The sequence below is a fragment of the Agelaius phoeniceus genome, chromosome 21 (genome assembly GCF_051311805.1).
Source record: "Agelaius phoeniceus isolate bAgePho1 chromosome 21, bAgePho1.hap1, whole genome shotgun sequence".
Taxonomy (NCBI): domain Eukaryota; kingdom Metazoa; phylum Chordata; class Aves; order Passeriformes; family Icteridae; genus Agelaius; species Agelaius phoeniceus.
The window spans coordinates 2076996-2093424 of NC_135285.1; the positions used below are offsets into that span (position 1 = coordinate 2076996).

General features: G+C 56.4%; 1 protein-coding gene across 1 annotated transcript in view; it reads left to right on the top strand.

Moving 5' to 3' along the window:
- ARRDC1 (arrestin domain containing 1) overlaps window positions 1-14778 on the top strand; it is a 38368-nt gene extending 23590 nt beyond the window's left edge. Inside the window, exons 3-8 of the mRNA XM_054646567.2 lie at window positions 7135-7185; window positions 7306-7460; window positions 7962-8144; window positions 8471-8647; window positions 8796-9207; window positions 10174-14778. Coding sequence (XP_054502542.1) covers window positions 7135-7185; window positions 7306-7460; window positions 7962-8144; window positions 8471-8647; window positions 8796-9207; window positions 10174-10238 — 1043 coding nt within the window. The 3' untranslated portion in view covers window positions 10239-14778. The remainder of the gene's footprint in view (window positions 1-7134; window positions 7186-7305; window positions 7461-7961; window positions 8145-8470; window positions 8648-8795; window positions 9208-10173) is intronic.
- The last annotated feature ends 1651 nt before the right edge of the window (window positions 14779-16429 follow it).

Sequence of the window (16429 nt, forward strand, 5' to 3'; positions counted from 1 at the left end):
GCCTGCTGGGGCTGTGCTCCATCACTGCCATCCAGGGCAGGAGAGCTCTCCTTGGAGCTCCACACCGGGGCTTTCCTGGCAGCTGTGCCTGTGCTTGCTGGCAGGTTCCTCTTCTGGCTCTTGGCTGCTCCCTCAGTGGCACCTGTGCCTGCTGATGGCACGAGCAAATGTGTGCATTTCCCTCCTTTGTTGCAGTTTGTAATCCCCTGAGTCGAGTCCTGTGCTAAAGCTGCAGTGGCTCAGCGTCACCTCAAGTGCCCTGGCACAGAATTAATGCTGATAGAGCCTCCTGAGAGCTAAAGAGCTCTGGCCCCTTGCTTATATCTAATATTCAGTGTTCTGGCTGCAAAAGTGGATGAGGAGAGAGGGCAGGACAGGGGTGAGCAGGGTGCTGCCTGCTGGGACTGCAGTGACACTGACATCTCTGCGTGTAGCTGGGGACTGGGGGTCCTGTGGCACAGTGCAGGGCTAGGGCTGCTCATTTCTCCTCCCCAAAGTGGAAAACACAAACCTACTGCTTTCCTGCTCTCTGCCTGGAGAGCCTGGACAGGAGAGGATTCAAGCTGTGCATCAGCAGCACCAGAATCAGTCTAACTCAGCACCTTAGCAGGAGCTTGCCTTCCCCAGGGCTGACTTCAGGCAGCAGGAGGAAAGAGCCACATTGCTGCAAGTGATGGCACAGGGGCCAGCAGGCAGCAGGTACCTTTCTGTACTCCTTGAATTGGCCAACACAGTCAATGCATCACTTGTTAAAGAGCCAGGGAGAAACTGCCATATGGTCTGGCCTGCTGTTCCTCTGCTAGAGGAACCAAAAAATCTGTGTGCTCCAAAGGTGCAGCCTGTTCCCATTCCAGCATCCAGGAGGGAGCAGAGCCTGGCAGGGACTGCTGGGGAGGGACAGGGCTTGGGGACAGGAGCCCCATTTCAGCCACTGCTGTCTCCTCTGCCTGGGGTGTGGGGGCACTTTCCAGGCTCCTAGTGGTGGCTACAGAGCTGATATCATCCTTCTCTTTGGAGGCTAGAGGGAGTGACAAACAGGATTATTCACCTCTTTTGCTGTGGGTAGCTGTGGGTGAAGCCTGGTGAGGCAGAGGTGTGTGCTGTGCCCCACGCCATGGCTCCTGGTCTGCAGCCTGCTGTGTGTCACACATCTGGGCTGGCTGTCCCAGCAGCCCTCAGTGTGAGCCTTCACAGGAGGGGAATGAGCCTCACCCGAGTCTGTTGTGTGACCAAGGCACCTCCTGGTCCCTTCTGCTACCCTGGAGGTCCTGTTTTGTCATGGTGGCTGTGACCGTTGTGCAGAGGTGGCTGTGACCACCTGTGACTTCCAGACAGGGACCCTGGGGCTGGGAGGAGGATTTGGCAAGTGTCCCCACAGTGGCCCTGGCTGGAACGTGCAGCCCAGCAGAGCTGGCCCAGCAGTGCTGTCAGACCGGGCTGTTTGCACAGAAAGCTGCCAGGCAGCCCTGGGAAGGTGGGTGGGACACAGCAGGTAGGGCTGTGGCCTTGTTCCTGTGGGGTTGGCTCCTCCTGAGCCCCAGCCCAGCCCTGCTCTTGTGCCAGGCAGAGGCTGCTGGAGGACATTTCCCAGCCCTTGGCCAGCTGCAGGCAGGGTAGGGTGTGGGCAGGGAGCTTCCCCTCAGTCTGGAGGGATGGTGGCTTTGGGGGCCTGGGGATGTCTCTGGCTGCCACCTCTGCCTGGGCAGCACCAGCCAGGGAGGGGTCACTGCTCAGAGCAGAGCCAGACACTTCCAGCAGCTGTGGAGGAGTGAACTCGACGTGGATCATTTGTTTCACAGTGTAAATACAGACATTGGTCATTTCAGCCCCAGTGGGGATGATGGTGGCAGCTTTCCCATGCAGTGCTGCAGCACTGTGCTGGTTTGCAGGGAGTGCAGGGAAACCTTTGGGTGGGGAGGGACCTTAAAGAGCACCTTATTCCACTCCATGCCATGGCAGGGACACCTCCCACTGTCCCAGGTGCTCCCAGCCCTGTCCAGCCTGGCCTTGGGCACTGCCAGGGATCCAGGGGCAGCCCCAGCTGCTCTGGGCACCCTGTGCCAGGGCCTGCCCACCCTCACAGGGAACAATTCCCAATTCCCAATATCCCATCCAGCCCTGCCCTCTGGCAGTGGGAGCCATTCCCTGTGTCCTGTCCCTCCATCCCTTGTCCCCAGTCCCTCTCCAGCTCTCCTGGAGCCCCTTTAGGCCCTGCAAGGGGCTCTGAGCTCTCCCTGGAGCTTCTCCTCTCCAGGTGAGCACCCCCAGCTCTCCCAGCCTGGCTCCAGCCCTTGGAGCATCCCAGGGGCCTCCTCTGGACTCATCCAGCAGCTCCAGCTCCTTCCTGTGCTGGGCCCCAAGGCTGGGGCAGCTCTGCAGGTGGGGTCTGAGCAGGGCAGAGGGGCTGAGCCCCCCCTTTCCTGCTGCCCACACTGGGATCAGCCCAGGCCAGGGGAGTTTCTGGGGCCAGCACACAGGGCTGGGGCACACTGAGCTTCTCATCCACCACCATTCCCAAGCCCTTCTCCTCAGGGCTTTTCTCCATCCATTCCCTGCCCAGCCTGTGTTTGTGCTGGGGATTGCTCTGACCCAGGACCTTGCACTTGGCCCTGTCAAACTTCCCAAGGTTCCACAGGCCCAGCCCCTTCAGCCTGGCAGGGTCTCTCTGGGTACAGCCCAGTGTCTCCAGGGGATCCAGAAGACTTGGCATCAGCCCTCTGGATCAAGGAATTTCTTTTCTGTGAATGAAATGCTCCAGGACTCCCCCACACCCAGTGGTACAAGTCAACAACCCCAGTCCCAGTGTGGAGCAGCTGAGCCATGAATGAGAGCCACCAGACCTATCTCTGCTGGAGTCAGGGGCATCTCCAAGGTTCTTCTGCACTATGAGTGTGTTGTTACTGCTCCTGCTATCTGCACTGGAGCTTTCTCCAGGCTGTCTGGGGCAGCAGCTTCTTTCCCTCCAGGGATTTTCTGGGAGGAAGTTCCCAAGGCTGTGTGGGGGTGGCCAATCTCTGCTGGTTTGACTCCTGTCAGGGGGACAGGCTGCTGCAGGTATGGCCTCACAGCAGAACCCTGCCAAGCCTGCTGCCTCTGCTGCCTAATGACTTTCTCAAGGTATTTTTAGCTGCACATAAACTTCAGGAAAAGCTTTTTTGCATCCTAGGACACTGTGGCCTTTGTTCTGGCTTCTGGGAATGGGGAGGTGCTGGCTCGGCGTGGCTGCAGTGGCTGGCACAGCCCTGTCCCCTCACAGGGTCTGTGAGCTGCCCCTGTTTGAGGGGTCTCAGTGCCCCCTGGAGCAGTGCTGAGCTCCTGCTGTGCCCTGCCCAGGCTGGGGAATGCTTTGGCAAAGCCTCTGGTGCTGGAGGAGCAGGGAAAGGGCAGCTGTTCCCAGGTGTTGGGATGGCCATGGGCCCCCAGCATGGCTGCAAACCAGCTCACCCCTGCCTGCTGCCAGCAGCAGGCTCTGATGCAAAGTCCACTTGCAGATGGAATTAGCACATGAAATGTCCTGGGTTGTTGCCTGAAGCTCTCTGGGCTGGAGGGACAAGGGGTGATGAGTGGCTCCCCATGGGCTGTGTGTTCCCCTCACTGCTGGGATGCTGGAATTGGACAGGGGATGTTGTGGGATGGCTCTGGACACTCTGCCTGATGCTGCATCTCCCCTGCTGTGATCTGGGGATCTGTTCAAGGTCTGGTGAGACACACATTGCCCTGTGTCACCAGCACAGTGGCTGTGCTGGACTGACACTGCAAGTGTCCCTTGCAGGGAGCTGAGTTTGCTCCTGTTTTCCATGGCAGAAGTACCTGGGTGTTGGTTCAAGGTCAGTCTGTGCCCTGCCCATGCTCACAGGGAAGCTGGGACAAGGGAAATTGCAGATTTCCCCTATTATAGCAAGATCAGTCAGCATTAGGAAATGGAAGCTCAGCCTTTTGGAGCAAAGTTGCCAGCTGGAGAGTTTAGAAGCAGTTGCCACCTCCCTTCCCATTGTAAGGGTGCTTGGTTTGGGATTTGCCAGCTTTCCACCAGGCAGAAGACAGAAATGGTTTTGTAATTCCAAGTTGCAAATGGAGCCTTTGCTGTGCCCATGCTGGAGGAGCCTCTGCCAGGAGAAGCAAGAAGGAGCCCAGATTGCTGCTGAGTATCTGCCTTTCCTCCTGTGCAGTGGGAGGCAGGCAGGACCCAGCTCACCTGTGGGCTCTGCTGCCCTGTCACTCTGCCAGGCACTCTGGATCATGCCTGTGCTTTCACAGGAGGCTCCTATCTCAGTCAGGACCACTGGCTTTTCTTCATCTTAATTTTGTTAACTCTTGTCTGTGAAATAGCCCTGGCACTGAACTCCTTTCTGCACCAGTGGGTGCCTTGGAATGCCCATTCCAGGATACTGAGGATGCCTAAAGATGCTTCTCCCTCTTGGGGGAAGGAGAGAGTGGGCTGGAAGGAGCAGGTCTGCAAACAAGAGTTCTTCTTGGTCACCTGCAGCATGTCCCTGCTCCATGGAGTGGAGAGCAGGGCTCACTGTGCTTCCCTGCTCAGCTCAGGACTGGGTCAGGGCTCTGTGGCCACGAGCCAGGTGCTGCTGTGATGCCCTTGGTCTGTGTGAGCTGTGGCAGGAACAGCTTCAGTCTGGGGTGGCTGCTCTGGGAGCTCCTCTCTGGCTGCAAAGAGCAGGAAGGGCATTTCCAGCCCTCGTGGGCAGCTTGCTACAGGCAGGAGCTGCAGGAGGGACTTGCAGGCTCTTCAGGGGGTCACAGCCAACAGGACATTGGGCATTTGGGCTTGGTCAGGACCGTCAGGCTGGTCTAGGCTGACCTGTGAGCAGTTCCCATCTTGGGCTACCTGTGCAGAAACTGCCTCAGTGCCAGTGAGCCACACAGTGGCTCTGAGAGCCAAACCACCTCCTCTGTGGGTGATGCTGCCCACACATGTTCCTGGGAGAGTTCCTGGCCTTGCTCAGTGATGCTGTGGGAGTTAGAAACTGTGAAAGTGCTCACAGGTTCACTTCCAGCCCAGCTTTCTGTTGGTGCACCTGAGCTGGGCAGGACTTGGACAGAAATGACTTCTTGGATGGTGCTGCCTGTTATAGGCAGTCCCTGTAGAATAGGGACTTTTACTTGGTGGAGTCTGTGAACTCATCCTAAGGGTCCTGGAAAGGCTGTGAACTTTCATGCTCCTAGTAGGAGACTCAGAATTCCTGCCTGCACCTTCATGTGGGGCTCTGCATGTCACACAGCTGGGAATTCTCTTGGTGGAAATCCTCGGTGGAGTTCTCTCAGTGACCACTGCCCTCTGGAGCTCCCACCTCCTCCCTTGTGCAGGGCAGGAACAGCACTTGCTCCCACTCCTTGTCAGGTGCAGAGTCCCTGTACTGCAATGCAGAAGCTGCACAGGACAGTCGATGTATTCCAGTGAGCCATTTGCTTTCTAAAACAGGGATAATGGGTGTAGGATCAATGCTGAGTGGTGCCTGTTAAAAGACAGAAACCCTCAGGGCAGTCATTCACATTAACCAGGCTTTATCCCGGACCCCAGCAGCCAAGGCACCTGCTGCACCTCACCTGGCACCTTTACTGAGCCGGGCTGCGCAGGAGGGAGCAGGAGAGGCTGTCCCGCAGCTGCCTCGGGCCTGCCCAGCTCTGAGCACCAGCCCTGGCAGCGAGGGCAGAGCCTGGCTTGGTGCCTCCACCTGGTGACAGCGCCGGGTGCTGCATTTTAGCCTACATAGCTCCTGTTTGGGGAACAGGAGGGGAATCTGCAGGGAGGTGATGGCAATGGGCAAATGCTGCTCCTCTCTGTGAGGCCACAGAGTACAAATAGCCACCTCTGCTGTTGTCCCTTTGCAGGGAGGTGTTGTCCCTTTGCAGGGATCCACAATGTGCGTGTGTTGGATTGTTTATCCCTCTGTCCCTGCACTGTGGGCAGGACACACTCACTGTGCCTCGTCCCCATGGGGTGGCTGAGTGAGCAGAGAGGCAGAGATCTAGCTTTTCATAGCATGAATGATGCACCAAGTCCTGCCTGGGCTGCTGTGTCAGTGGGGGGATTTACTCCTCTCCTCCCCACCTCCCCCTTGCATGTAATCCACTTAATCCCCTGACGACAGGACTCGATTTCTGTCAGCTCTGCAGAGCCAGCGTTGCTAACGGCCCAGCTGCCTCCCCCTGTCTTGCAACAACAAAAGCACCAGCCAGAGCTGGCCTTTGCTACCTCCAGCAATGATCCTGCAAAGCAGAACAAACACAGCTCGATTTACTGGGCATCCAGGTCTCCCTCTCAGCTCTGCCACTCTAAAAACAAAACCTCTTGTGTATGCATGGATTTAACAAATATGGATAAACCTCAGTGGTTTTCTTACTGAAGGCAACTTTAGGAGCTGCTGGATCACACTGTGGGTTCAGTTCAGCTGTCACACTGCCCTAGAGGGAATCTGGGAGTGTTGGAGGGTGGATGGAGTTGGGGAGTTGGAATCTGTTGTTTTAGCCATGCACTGGATCTTTTCTCTGCCCTGGGCCCTCGAGGCTGTTGCAGAGCAGTGGTTGAAGGAAACAAGTGCCAAGGTTTTAATGTTGCCTGTTGTCTCAGCAGCCAGGCTGAGGTATTGCAGGTCCCTTCTGGGGTCTGAGGGTGGGTGGACCTCTGGCTCCAGCTCCTGAACCCTGTGCAGTCTGTGAAGGGCTTGGTGTGTGGCTGAGGGTGGAGTGGCTTGATGCCCACCAGAACTCCCTACCAGCCTCAGACAGTGCCTGTGATTTCTCAGTTCCCCTATGTCAGGCAGTCAGGGGAAGACTTGAGGAAAAATAAACCCACAGCAGCCCTGCTCTGTGTCCTGTGTCAATAGCCTGGGATAACCACTTGCTGTGGCACTGGGATCACTTAGAGCCTGCCCTAAATGACCTCATTTACAGGGTATCTTCCTACAGAACCTCTCCTGTCCCAAGGAGGGGTGGCTGGCAGCAGGTGCTCCTGTTGGCTCAAGCACTGCCCATGGGATCTGGAGCTGTGCAGGGGCTGTAGGCAGCGGAGCAGGTGGTGTGTGATTCCCTGGTGGTGGCTTCTCTCCCCCACATCACACATTCCAAGGTAAGAGCCTCTCAGCCTGTCCCATGAACACTTCACTCTTGTTTCCACAGGGGTCCTGACAGCTGGAGAGCACAACTTTCCCTTCCAGTTCCTGCTGCCAGGTAAGATGCAGAAAAGTGGCTGAAGGCCCTTCCCTGTAAGCCTTGGATTTTGCATATACTTCCAGTTCAGAAACTGGCCTGGCTCAGCCTTATGACCTCTTCTTTCTCTCTCAACTCCAGCTTCTGCTCCTACATCATTTGAAGGCCCTTTTGGCAAGGTCCTGCATCAGGTGAAAGCTGTGATAGACACACCTCGCTTCTCCAAGGACTACAAATGCAACAAGATCTTCTACGTTCTCTGCCCTCTCAACCTGAATGACATCCCTGACATCGAGGTAAGAACGAGCAGGGGCATGGCTGGAAATGCCAACACTTCAGCACTGTCCTTGTCCTGGTCCTGCTGTCTGAGGAGTCACTCAGTGGCTGGACAGCTCTGACTGCGTGCTGTGACTATGCAAGAGCAGGACAAGGACTCCTCATCTCTCCTGCCTTGCTGTCAGTACCTACTCCAGGTGATTTCTGACCCTTGTGTGTGTTGCTTTGAAAGGTTTATCTGAATTTTCAGCATGCAGAGAGACATGTTGGCCAACAGCTTCAGGTGCTTGGAGACACTTGGGTTTGGAGAACTTGCTTTGGAGGGGAAAGCAACTAATAGGACAGTAGAGCTGTGGGGCTGGAGAAGTGAGACCTGTTGTCTGTGGCATTGCCATGTTGCTGGTTCTTTGCATCCTCTTAGAAGCAAATATTTCTGCTTGCTTGTTTTGAATCTCTTGAGTGTTTTCCCGGAGGCTCTCTGACTCTCTTGAGCCAACACCTCTGCCTGTGCCGTCCTGCAGCAGCCCAACACCATGTCCATCACCAAGAAGTTCAACTACAAGCTTGTGAAAAGTGGCAACATCATCCTGACAGCCACGTCTGACCTGAAGGGCTACATCGTGGGCCAGGCCATCCAGCTGCGCACGGACATTGAGAACAAGTCCGGCCGCGACACCGGCGCTGTGGTGGCCAGTCTGCTCCAGGTGGGTGCCAGTGGGGCCATCCTCTGCCTTGTGCTGCTGCTCCACCCCAGGGAGGCCTCTGTGCAACTGGGGCAGTGAGGAGCCAAATCTCCACCTCTGGTCCTCTCTACCTTCCTGGGGAAAGAGGACCTAGAACTCGTCTTGCTTATCCCCTCTCAGTCTGTCACACAGCAATGGGTATTCCTGCTCTGGAATATGCCCCTTATGTCTGTGCTTGTGCCTATTTGACAAAGCAGTTGGGTGGGGTTGTGTCCTGGTTTACATTTGTGGGAGACAGAAGAGCACCTGCAGCCTCTGAGCCAGCTGTGTTTCTCCTGTCTGTGCAGAAAGTGGCCTACAAATCCAAGCGCTGGATCTACGACCTGAGGACCATCGCCGAGGTGGAAGGCTCAGGGGTGAAAGCCTGGAAACATGCAGAATGGAAGGAGCAGATCCTGGTTCCAGCACTGCCCCAGTCCATTCTGCAGGGCTGCAGCCTCATCCACATTGACTACTACATCCAGGTGAGTTTATTTGGAGTATCCCTGGGCTGGGCCGTGGCTCTGTGCCCCCTCCCAGGCTGAGCAGTGTGGTCTGGGTGGTCCAGGCATCAGGTGAACCTTCCCACTGCCATGTATCATGATGATGCCACTGTTTGCTCTTCTCTTCCAGGTTTCCCTCAAGTCTCCAGAGGTTTCTGTCACTCTCCCCATCTACATTGGAAACATTGCTGTGAACAGGGTCCCGCTGAGCCCCTCCCGCTCCATCCAGCACATCCCATCTGTGGTGGTCCCCAGTGCCCCCCCAGAGGAAGAGGAGGCTGCCAGTGGCTACCACCCCATGGACAATGTCTCCATCCCCACCAAAAGCCATTCCCAGCAGCAGCCCTTTAGCTACGCCCCAGGACTGAGCTTCCAGGAGATTCGGGCGGACTCGGAGCAGACGGGCTCCCCAAACCACCCCACACTCTGCCTGTCCACGGGAGCCACTGTCCCCTACTATGCTGAGGGGAATGTGGTGCCTGTCCCCACAGCCAGCTCGCTCATCCTGCCCCCAGAGTACAGCACGTGGGGATACCCCTATGGTGAGCAGCACTCCTGGGATCTGCAGCTGGGGAGAAACAGCTCCTACCTCAGTCTCTGCTAGCTGTGAACTGCTGGGATTCTGGGGATTCAGTCAGTCTGCTGCAGGGTGCTGTCAGAGGGATTGTGACATCTCTCTGCCTGCTTTAGCCTCTGGAGGAGTCCCCTCTTCCAGCTGTAAAAGCCAGCTGTCCTTCCCACATCCACACCCAGGCCTGCCCTGGGCTCATCGTGAGAGAATCTCCCTGTTCTTAAAAGAGCTCTCAGCCTCCCACTGATGGAAAAACTACTTGGCTTGTGGTGAGGCTGGTGGGAGCATAGCCAGGAAAATGATGTCACTGAAATCTTCTGTCTGACTTGGAGTGGGCCTGCAGCTGGTCTGAAGCTGTGGGGGTGGGAGCTGAGAAAGTGTCCAGGGTGGAGCAGCTCAGGGAAATCCCAGCATGCTGGAATCCTGGAGCTGTGCTGGGGTGACAAGGCCAGCAGTGTGTGCTGGGTTCCTGCAGCCATGCTGGGGTGGCAGGGCCAGCAGTGTGTGCTGGGTTCCTGGAGGTGTGCAGGGGTGACAAGGCCAGCAGTGTGTGTTGGCACAGTTGTACCCAAGTCAGCCCCTCTCTTTGCACTGGGTAACAGAACACTCCGTGTGTTACTTCAGCCCTGGGTTGGGGCACACAGGGCATGAGTGATCTGGAGGTGCTGGAAGACAGGAGGATGCTTAGGAAAGAAAGGGAGGAACAGAACAGGACTGTGAGGTTGTGATTTTTAACCTCCATGGGCATCAAGGCAAGGATGAGACTGACTGGCTGAAATCCTACAAAGCCCCTGTACCTCAGCTGGGCAGGCTGTGGGGCCCTGGCAGGGAGTGTGTGTTGGTGGGTTGCTTCACTCTGCCCTGGGTTACACAGACTGGGGTGAAGGGAATCTCCCAAACCCACCATAACCTCTCTCATTCTTCCTTTCCCCCACAGAGGCACCTCCATCCTACGAGCAGAGCTGCAGCAGTGCCAACTCCAGCATCAGCAATGGCAATTAGCCCTCCCCTGCTCCGACCCCGCTGGCACTGCCCACCCTGGCACCACGGGGCACCTGCCTGTGGCACAGTCTGGTACAGCACAAGGCGTCTTCTTGTCTCTCTGGCTGCTTTTGGGGGGAACTGCCACATCCCAGCCTGGGCTTTTGAAGTCTCTTTCTAGGGAGGGGGTAAAAAAACCAAAAAGGGCAGCCAGAGCAGCCTGCATGCACGTGGGAGAGGTCAGGGAAACTGAACAGTCTCCTGCTGCTGCTGGAGAGCTGGATGTGGCCCTGGAGCTCCCCTTGGAGCTCCTGCAAGTGCTGGAGAGCTGGATGTGGCCCTGGTGCCCTGGGCAGCAGCCTGTTCCAGTACTGTAGTCAACACTAACTGCTTTACTATCAAAGCACCTGCGATGCCTTATCTGAAACGCTCCTGACTTGGCACAGCTCCGCTCTAAGGGAAGGCTGGGCTGTGTGGACTTGCTCTCCTCTTTTAGGGGCTGTGTGCTCTCCACAAATGGTTTTTGACAGCCCTTCCTCCTTGTCCTCAGAGGTCCCAAGGGTAGCAGGAGGTTTCCTGGAGTAAGCAGGTTCGGAAGGTCAGGGACTTTAAAAAAGCCAAAAGCACAAGCCCTGCTGTACCTGAGCTGTGGGGGGAGTGATGGCAGTGTGAGTGGCCATGGGCTCGTGGGGACACCTGCTGATAAGCTGATAAGCCCTGGTGAGCTCTGGGGAAGATCCTGGTGTGGGATGGGGTGTCCTTTTCCCCACAGAGCCCTGTGGGACACAGCCCACCCTTGCTCACTGCTGGGCCCTGGCACACAGGACAGCAGCACTGCTCACTCTGGAGCAGGGGGACCAGCCACACTCCATGTCCCTGCAGGGTGCCCTCTCCTCCCAGGCTGCAGTTAAGTGACCATCAATCACAAAAGTCTGTCTGATGCTACCTCTGAGTCTGCCCAGGGGCCCTGCCCGTGGGATCCCTCCCCTCTCCTTGGGGCTGTCCCTGGGAGTGGCTGTCCCTGTCTGGGCCAGGGGCCTGTGGTGGCACTCGTTTGCTGTGTGTCCCCTGGGCCTGAGCAGAATGTGACAATGAACACAACCCATGTGGGAGCTGCAGCCTCTGCTGCACCTGGCAGCTGGGGGAACAAGCTGGGTTTTCTTGCAATTTTTCTTTTGTGCTTTTTCCCCACACACACCTTGTTTAGCTTGTTTAGCATTGACTGCCCAAGCTGAGGAAACCACAAACCACATCCCTCAGAGCCACAGGTGCCCAGCCAGGCTGGAGTTGTGGCCTCCAGACCTTTGGAACCTCACAGCTGGTCCCCACATGGCCCCAGGCTGGGCAGGCAGTACCTGACAGACCTTTAGGAGCATTTCCAGCTGCTGCCTCCTTGCTCAGCCACCTCTGCACACCCTTCAGGCAGCTGGGACAGGCCCTGCTTTGCACTCTTTCTTTGCAAATGCTTTTTTATTTTATTTTTTTTTAAGCATTGAACTGCTTTAAGGGTAGTGTAGCAAAGGTGCCGTTCTGAGCAGTGCTGGCACAACATGCACCAATGATGATAGTGATTGTCATTGTCCCTGAATATATATAAATATATATATATATATGAGATGAAGTTGTTTTTAATGATTGAATTCAGAAATACAAATTTTAATGCTGTATTTAATAAATTATTCTATGAGAAATGCTGTGCTTTTTCATCCATTTCTGATGCTGATCCATGTGCCTGTTCATGCCAAATCAGGAATGCACCTTGCTGTTTTCTTACAAAATGAAGTTTTTTTGCTCTCACCAGGAAGGGTGGTGAACTCTGCCAAGGCAGCTTGGGGAAAACAAACACAGTGTGGCCTGACCACAGGGCCAGGCTCAAAATTCCTCATGGCTGGAGGGAATTTAGCACCACGTGGGCTTGGCTCTGGAGAGAGCAGCCACTGCAGTGCTGCTTCCCAGGCCCTGTGTCCTGAAGCCAGGATTTGTCCAAGTGGCCCAAGAGTCCTGGGCAGTGCTCACTGCTGGCAGGGGAGGAGGGGGAGAGCAGACTCTGCCTTTAGGAGGATGGAGATGGCATAGCCAAGGTCTGCCTGGAAGGGCTGGAGACCACCAGCCCCAGCTCCTAAGGAGCCATTTGGAATAAACTTACTGAGAGTGGAAGAAGGCTCCTCCCCACAACCCACTTTGGTCATCCCATGTCTGAAGCATGCAGGTGTTGCCTCAATGTTGTCACTGCAGGTAGCCTGGGGTGTGATCTGTGTCTCAGACACAAAGATCCTTACTCATTCTCTTCTCAGCTTATGCTTCTACCCAGTTTCCATGGTTCTCCTTTGTCGGGTGGTCCAGCCTGCCATGAGCAGCATTCTTCATCCACAGTGGGCCAAAGGCAGGTACAGCTCTTCCCCAGTGCTCTTCCTCTTCCTCCCACTTGGCTGAACCTGTCTTGCCTGGCTCAGTCTGCAGCTGCCATGGCCTTCCTTGCTGTTGGCTGTGCAAATCCTTGAACCCAAATCCCTTCCACACCCCTGGAGAAATTCCTATGAGCTGTCAATGCTTCTGGACCTGCTGGGTTGGGCTGCAAGCTCCTGACCCAGGCAGGCTCTGGGAGAGGCAGGAAGGGCTGGGAACAGGCCTGGTCTCCCAGCTCCTTCTCCATCTCTGGGGCTGAGCTGCTGCTGATGTGTCCAGCCCACGTTCCTTGGCTGGAAAATGGGATTGCTCTTTGGTTGCTGTGGCCAGAGCCACTGGGCTGTTTTTCCAGACTCCCAGCCAGCAGCTGTCCTCCTTGTTCCACCTTTGGGAATGTTCCACCTTTGTTTTGGGCATGTCCTTGTTCCACCTTTGTTTTGGGCATGGCCCATCCCTGGTGGAGGCTGTGGAGGAGGGAGCCCCCACCCAGCCCGTGCTGTGCCCTGTGTCTGCAGTGCTCCTGTGCACTCAGCTTGCTCTCCCCAATTTATATTTGCTACAAACTGGTCTTTGGGACCCCCTGCTGTAGCCTTGCAAAGCAGAGAGCAAATGGGGACACTCTTGTCTGGTGAGGAGTGTCCATCACCACCGGCTGCTGTGGGGGGAGCAGGAGGAGCTGGATCTGCACCTCAGGGTGGTCTTCATCCTTGTGGAGGCCAGGGCTGCTCCCCAGCCCAGCTGCTGTGCAGGGGCCCCTCTCAGCCCTGGGAGGTGCCTCTGGCCAGGGTGCAGCAGCCATCAGCCAGGGCTGTCTCTGAGCAGCCTGGTTGTGCAGGAGAATTGACATAACAAGTGACAATCAGTGCTTTGCCACCCTCCTGCCCTGCCTTGGCAGTGCAGGGAAGTGAAGCCTGACCCAAAGAGCCTGGCTGATGTTTTAGGGAGCCCTTTGAAATGGGCCAGGACTGCAGGATGGAGGGGTTGGTCCAGCTCTCCTTGCTCCCCCCTGCAGGGGTGGCCCCAGGGCACTTTCAGCAGGTCCTAGGGGAGGGCTTTGGATGAGCACAGTGAGGCAAACCCAGTATTTGGGTTGGATTTGGAGTTGAGTTTGGACTCGCCCTCTCCAGAGAGGATCAACCCCTCTGTCCTATCCTGTCCACAGCCTCTCTGGCTTCCACCTCTTGGGGAGCTCCTTTAGGCCTTTGATCATCCCTCCCTCCTCTTGCTGAACACTGAAATAAAGAGGAGAAAAGCCCATTTTTCTGATCACAGCTCTGGGGAAAGAACTTCAGCACAAAGGGATTCATTCTAATTCCTGGCTCAGATCTTTGAAGCACTTGTTTTTGAGTTTGTTTGAAATGGGGAGGGGGAGCAGTGGGGCACGAGAGAAGCTTGTGAGTTAATTGTTTCCAACTCAGTGTCCAATGGAAAACACCAAAAATATCATCAGCTCCTTTTTTTTTTTTTTTTTCCCTGCTGCTTTTATGTCCTTCATGGTTTTGTTCTTTTTCTGCTCTCCACATATTCCACCTCCATACCTTTGGCTTTTTCAGTGTTGTTTGTGTCCTAAACTAAACTCTGCTTTGGCATCTGCTGTCCCACTGCCTGCAGGAGATGGGGAAAGGGGAGTTGGGGGATGCAAAGGCTCCTCTTTCTTTTTGACAATGATTCTTTTTTAGCTTTCCACTGAACTTCCAGGAGTTTTGTAAAAATAAATATTTTCTGCTAGGATGTTTTCCTGTTGAGCCAGCACAAGACAGGAGATACAGGTTGTTCTAGGCTCCATTTGGGTTTTATTCTATATTTTAAAATATTTGCAACTATCTGCAACAGGAATGTCCCATCCCTGCTCCCCAAGAGAGACTGGCAGGGTAAAACCCACAAAACCTGTGCCCTTTCTTGTACCACTACTCGTGGCTGTAATTCTTTATTCCTGTGGTTCTCTTTACAGATTTTGGGGTTTTGTACAACTATTTGTGATGGCTCTGTACAACCTAAGACTTCTGTGCAATTTATAACTGGGTTTTGAAATGTAAACTCGCAGTTTTCCATGTTTACCACAGCTTCTGGGGAGTATTTTTGTCCTGGGTTTTAACCCCCCCAAATGTAAAGAACTGGAAAAATGTAAATAAAGATGATCTTTTTTAAGACCAAGGATGTTTTGCTCTGGGTATGTGATGATCATAAATGATATCTCAGCTGAGACCTGACGGTGAGAAGTGGCTCAGGGCTGTCAGTGGAGGATCCCCACTGGAGCTGGGGCTTGGAACCTGGTTTAGAGCTGAGGTTAAAGCAAAGCCACGGCTCCTGCAGCTCGGCAGGGGAAGGGCTGGGGTGGGAAGGCCCTGCTGGGCTGAAGGAGCTCCTGCTCACCCCATGGTGAATCACAGAATCATGGAATATCCTGAGCTGGAACGGACCCACAAAGATCATCCATCCCTGCCCTGCAACCCCAGCCTGGGCATCCCTGGCAGCGCTGCCCAAAGGCTCCTGGAGCTCTGGCAGCCTCGGGGCCGTGCCCATTCCCTGGGGAGCCTGGGCAGTGCCAGCACCCTCTGGGGGAAGAACCTTTCCTGATATCCACCCTAAAATCCCCCCGCCTCAGCTCCGTGGGCAGGTGCCGCTGGAAGGACGCGGCTGCGGCCGGAGGAAGCGCCGGGCGCTGGGGTTGAGCTCTTCCTGCTGCCCGGAATCCCAGGATGTGCAGCTGCGGCTCCGCTCGCCCGGCTCGGGCGGGAGAGGGCGATGTCCGCCCGGCTGGAGCTCGGCGAGGCTGCTCCGGCTGCCCGGCCCTGCCCCGGCCCTGCCCCGAGCCGAGCCCCCAGCCCTGTCCCGGCCCTGCCCTGGCTCCCAGCAGCCGCTCCAGGAACGCAGGGAGCGCTGGCACAGCACAGCCCGGCCTCGCCCCGCTGCCCTTCGCTCAGGATGGGTTTGAGGCTGGTGGTGATGGGCTGCAAAAACTCTGTGTGCTCCTGGTTATTTCGGCTTCTTTTGGGAGCCTCTCCCCTCCCTGATGGCTTGGGGAGGTTTGTCCCAGTGGCCGCTGCGTCCCTATGTCCATCTGGGAAAGACAGAACTGCAGCAAACGCTGGAGAGGAGCCACCAGAGCCCGTCCTGATGTGCGTCCGGCCTCATCCCTGTCCCGGTGCCACCCCGGCAGGCCGGGTCTGGTTTGTAGGAGCAGGGATGAAGGCAGGAGATACCCAACATCCCACGTGGGGCATCCCCACTACAGGATGGGACGATGTTGGCACCCCCAGTACAGGATGGGGCGATGTTGGCACCTCCAGTGCGGGATGGGGCGATGCTGGGTACCCCCAGTACAGGATGAGGCGATGTTGGGCATCCCCAGTACAAGATGGGGCGGTGCTGGGCACCTCCAGTACAGGATGGGGCGATGTTGGGCATCCCCAGTACAAGATGGGGCGGTGCTGGGCACCTCCAGTACAGGATGGGGCGATGTTGGCACCCCCAGTGCGGGGTGGGCGATGCTGGGCACCCCCAGTGCGGGGTGGGCGATGCTGGGCACCCCAGTACAGGATGGGGCGATGCTGGGCACCGCTGGTGCGGGGTGGGCAATGTCCAGGCTGCCCCCGGCCCCTGCCGGGGCAGAGCTTTCCAGAGGTGGCTCTTTGTGCGGGGAGCAGTTTCCCCATGCCGGGGGGATCCCAGGGGAAGGACACCCGCCCCGCCACCACCCTCCTCCTCCTCCTCCTCCTCAGCCCATCTCCCGGCAGCGCTGGGACCCCCGGGGCCCCTCCGTGTCCGCACCGAGCGGAGGCACCGCAGGGGCCGCGCCGGGGGCT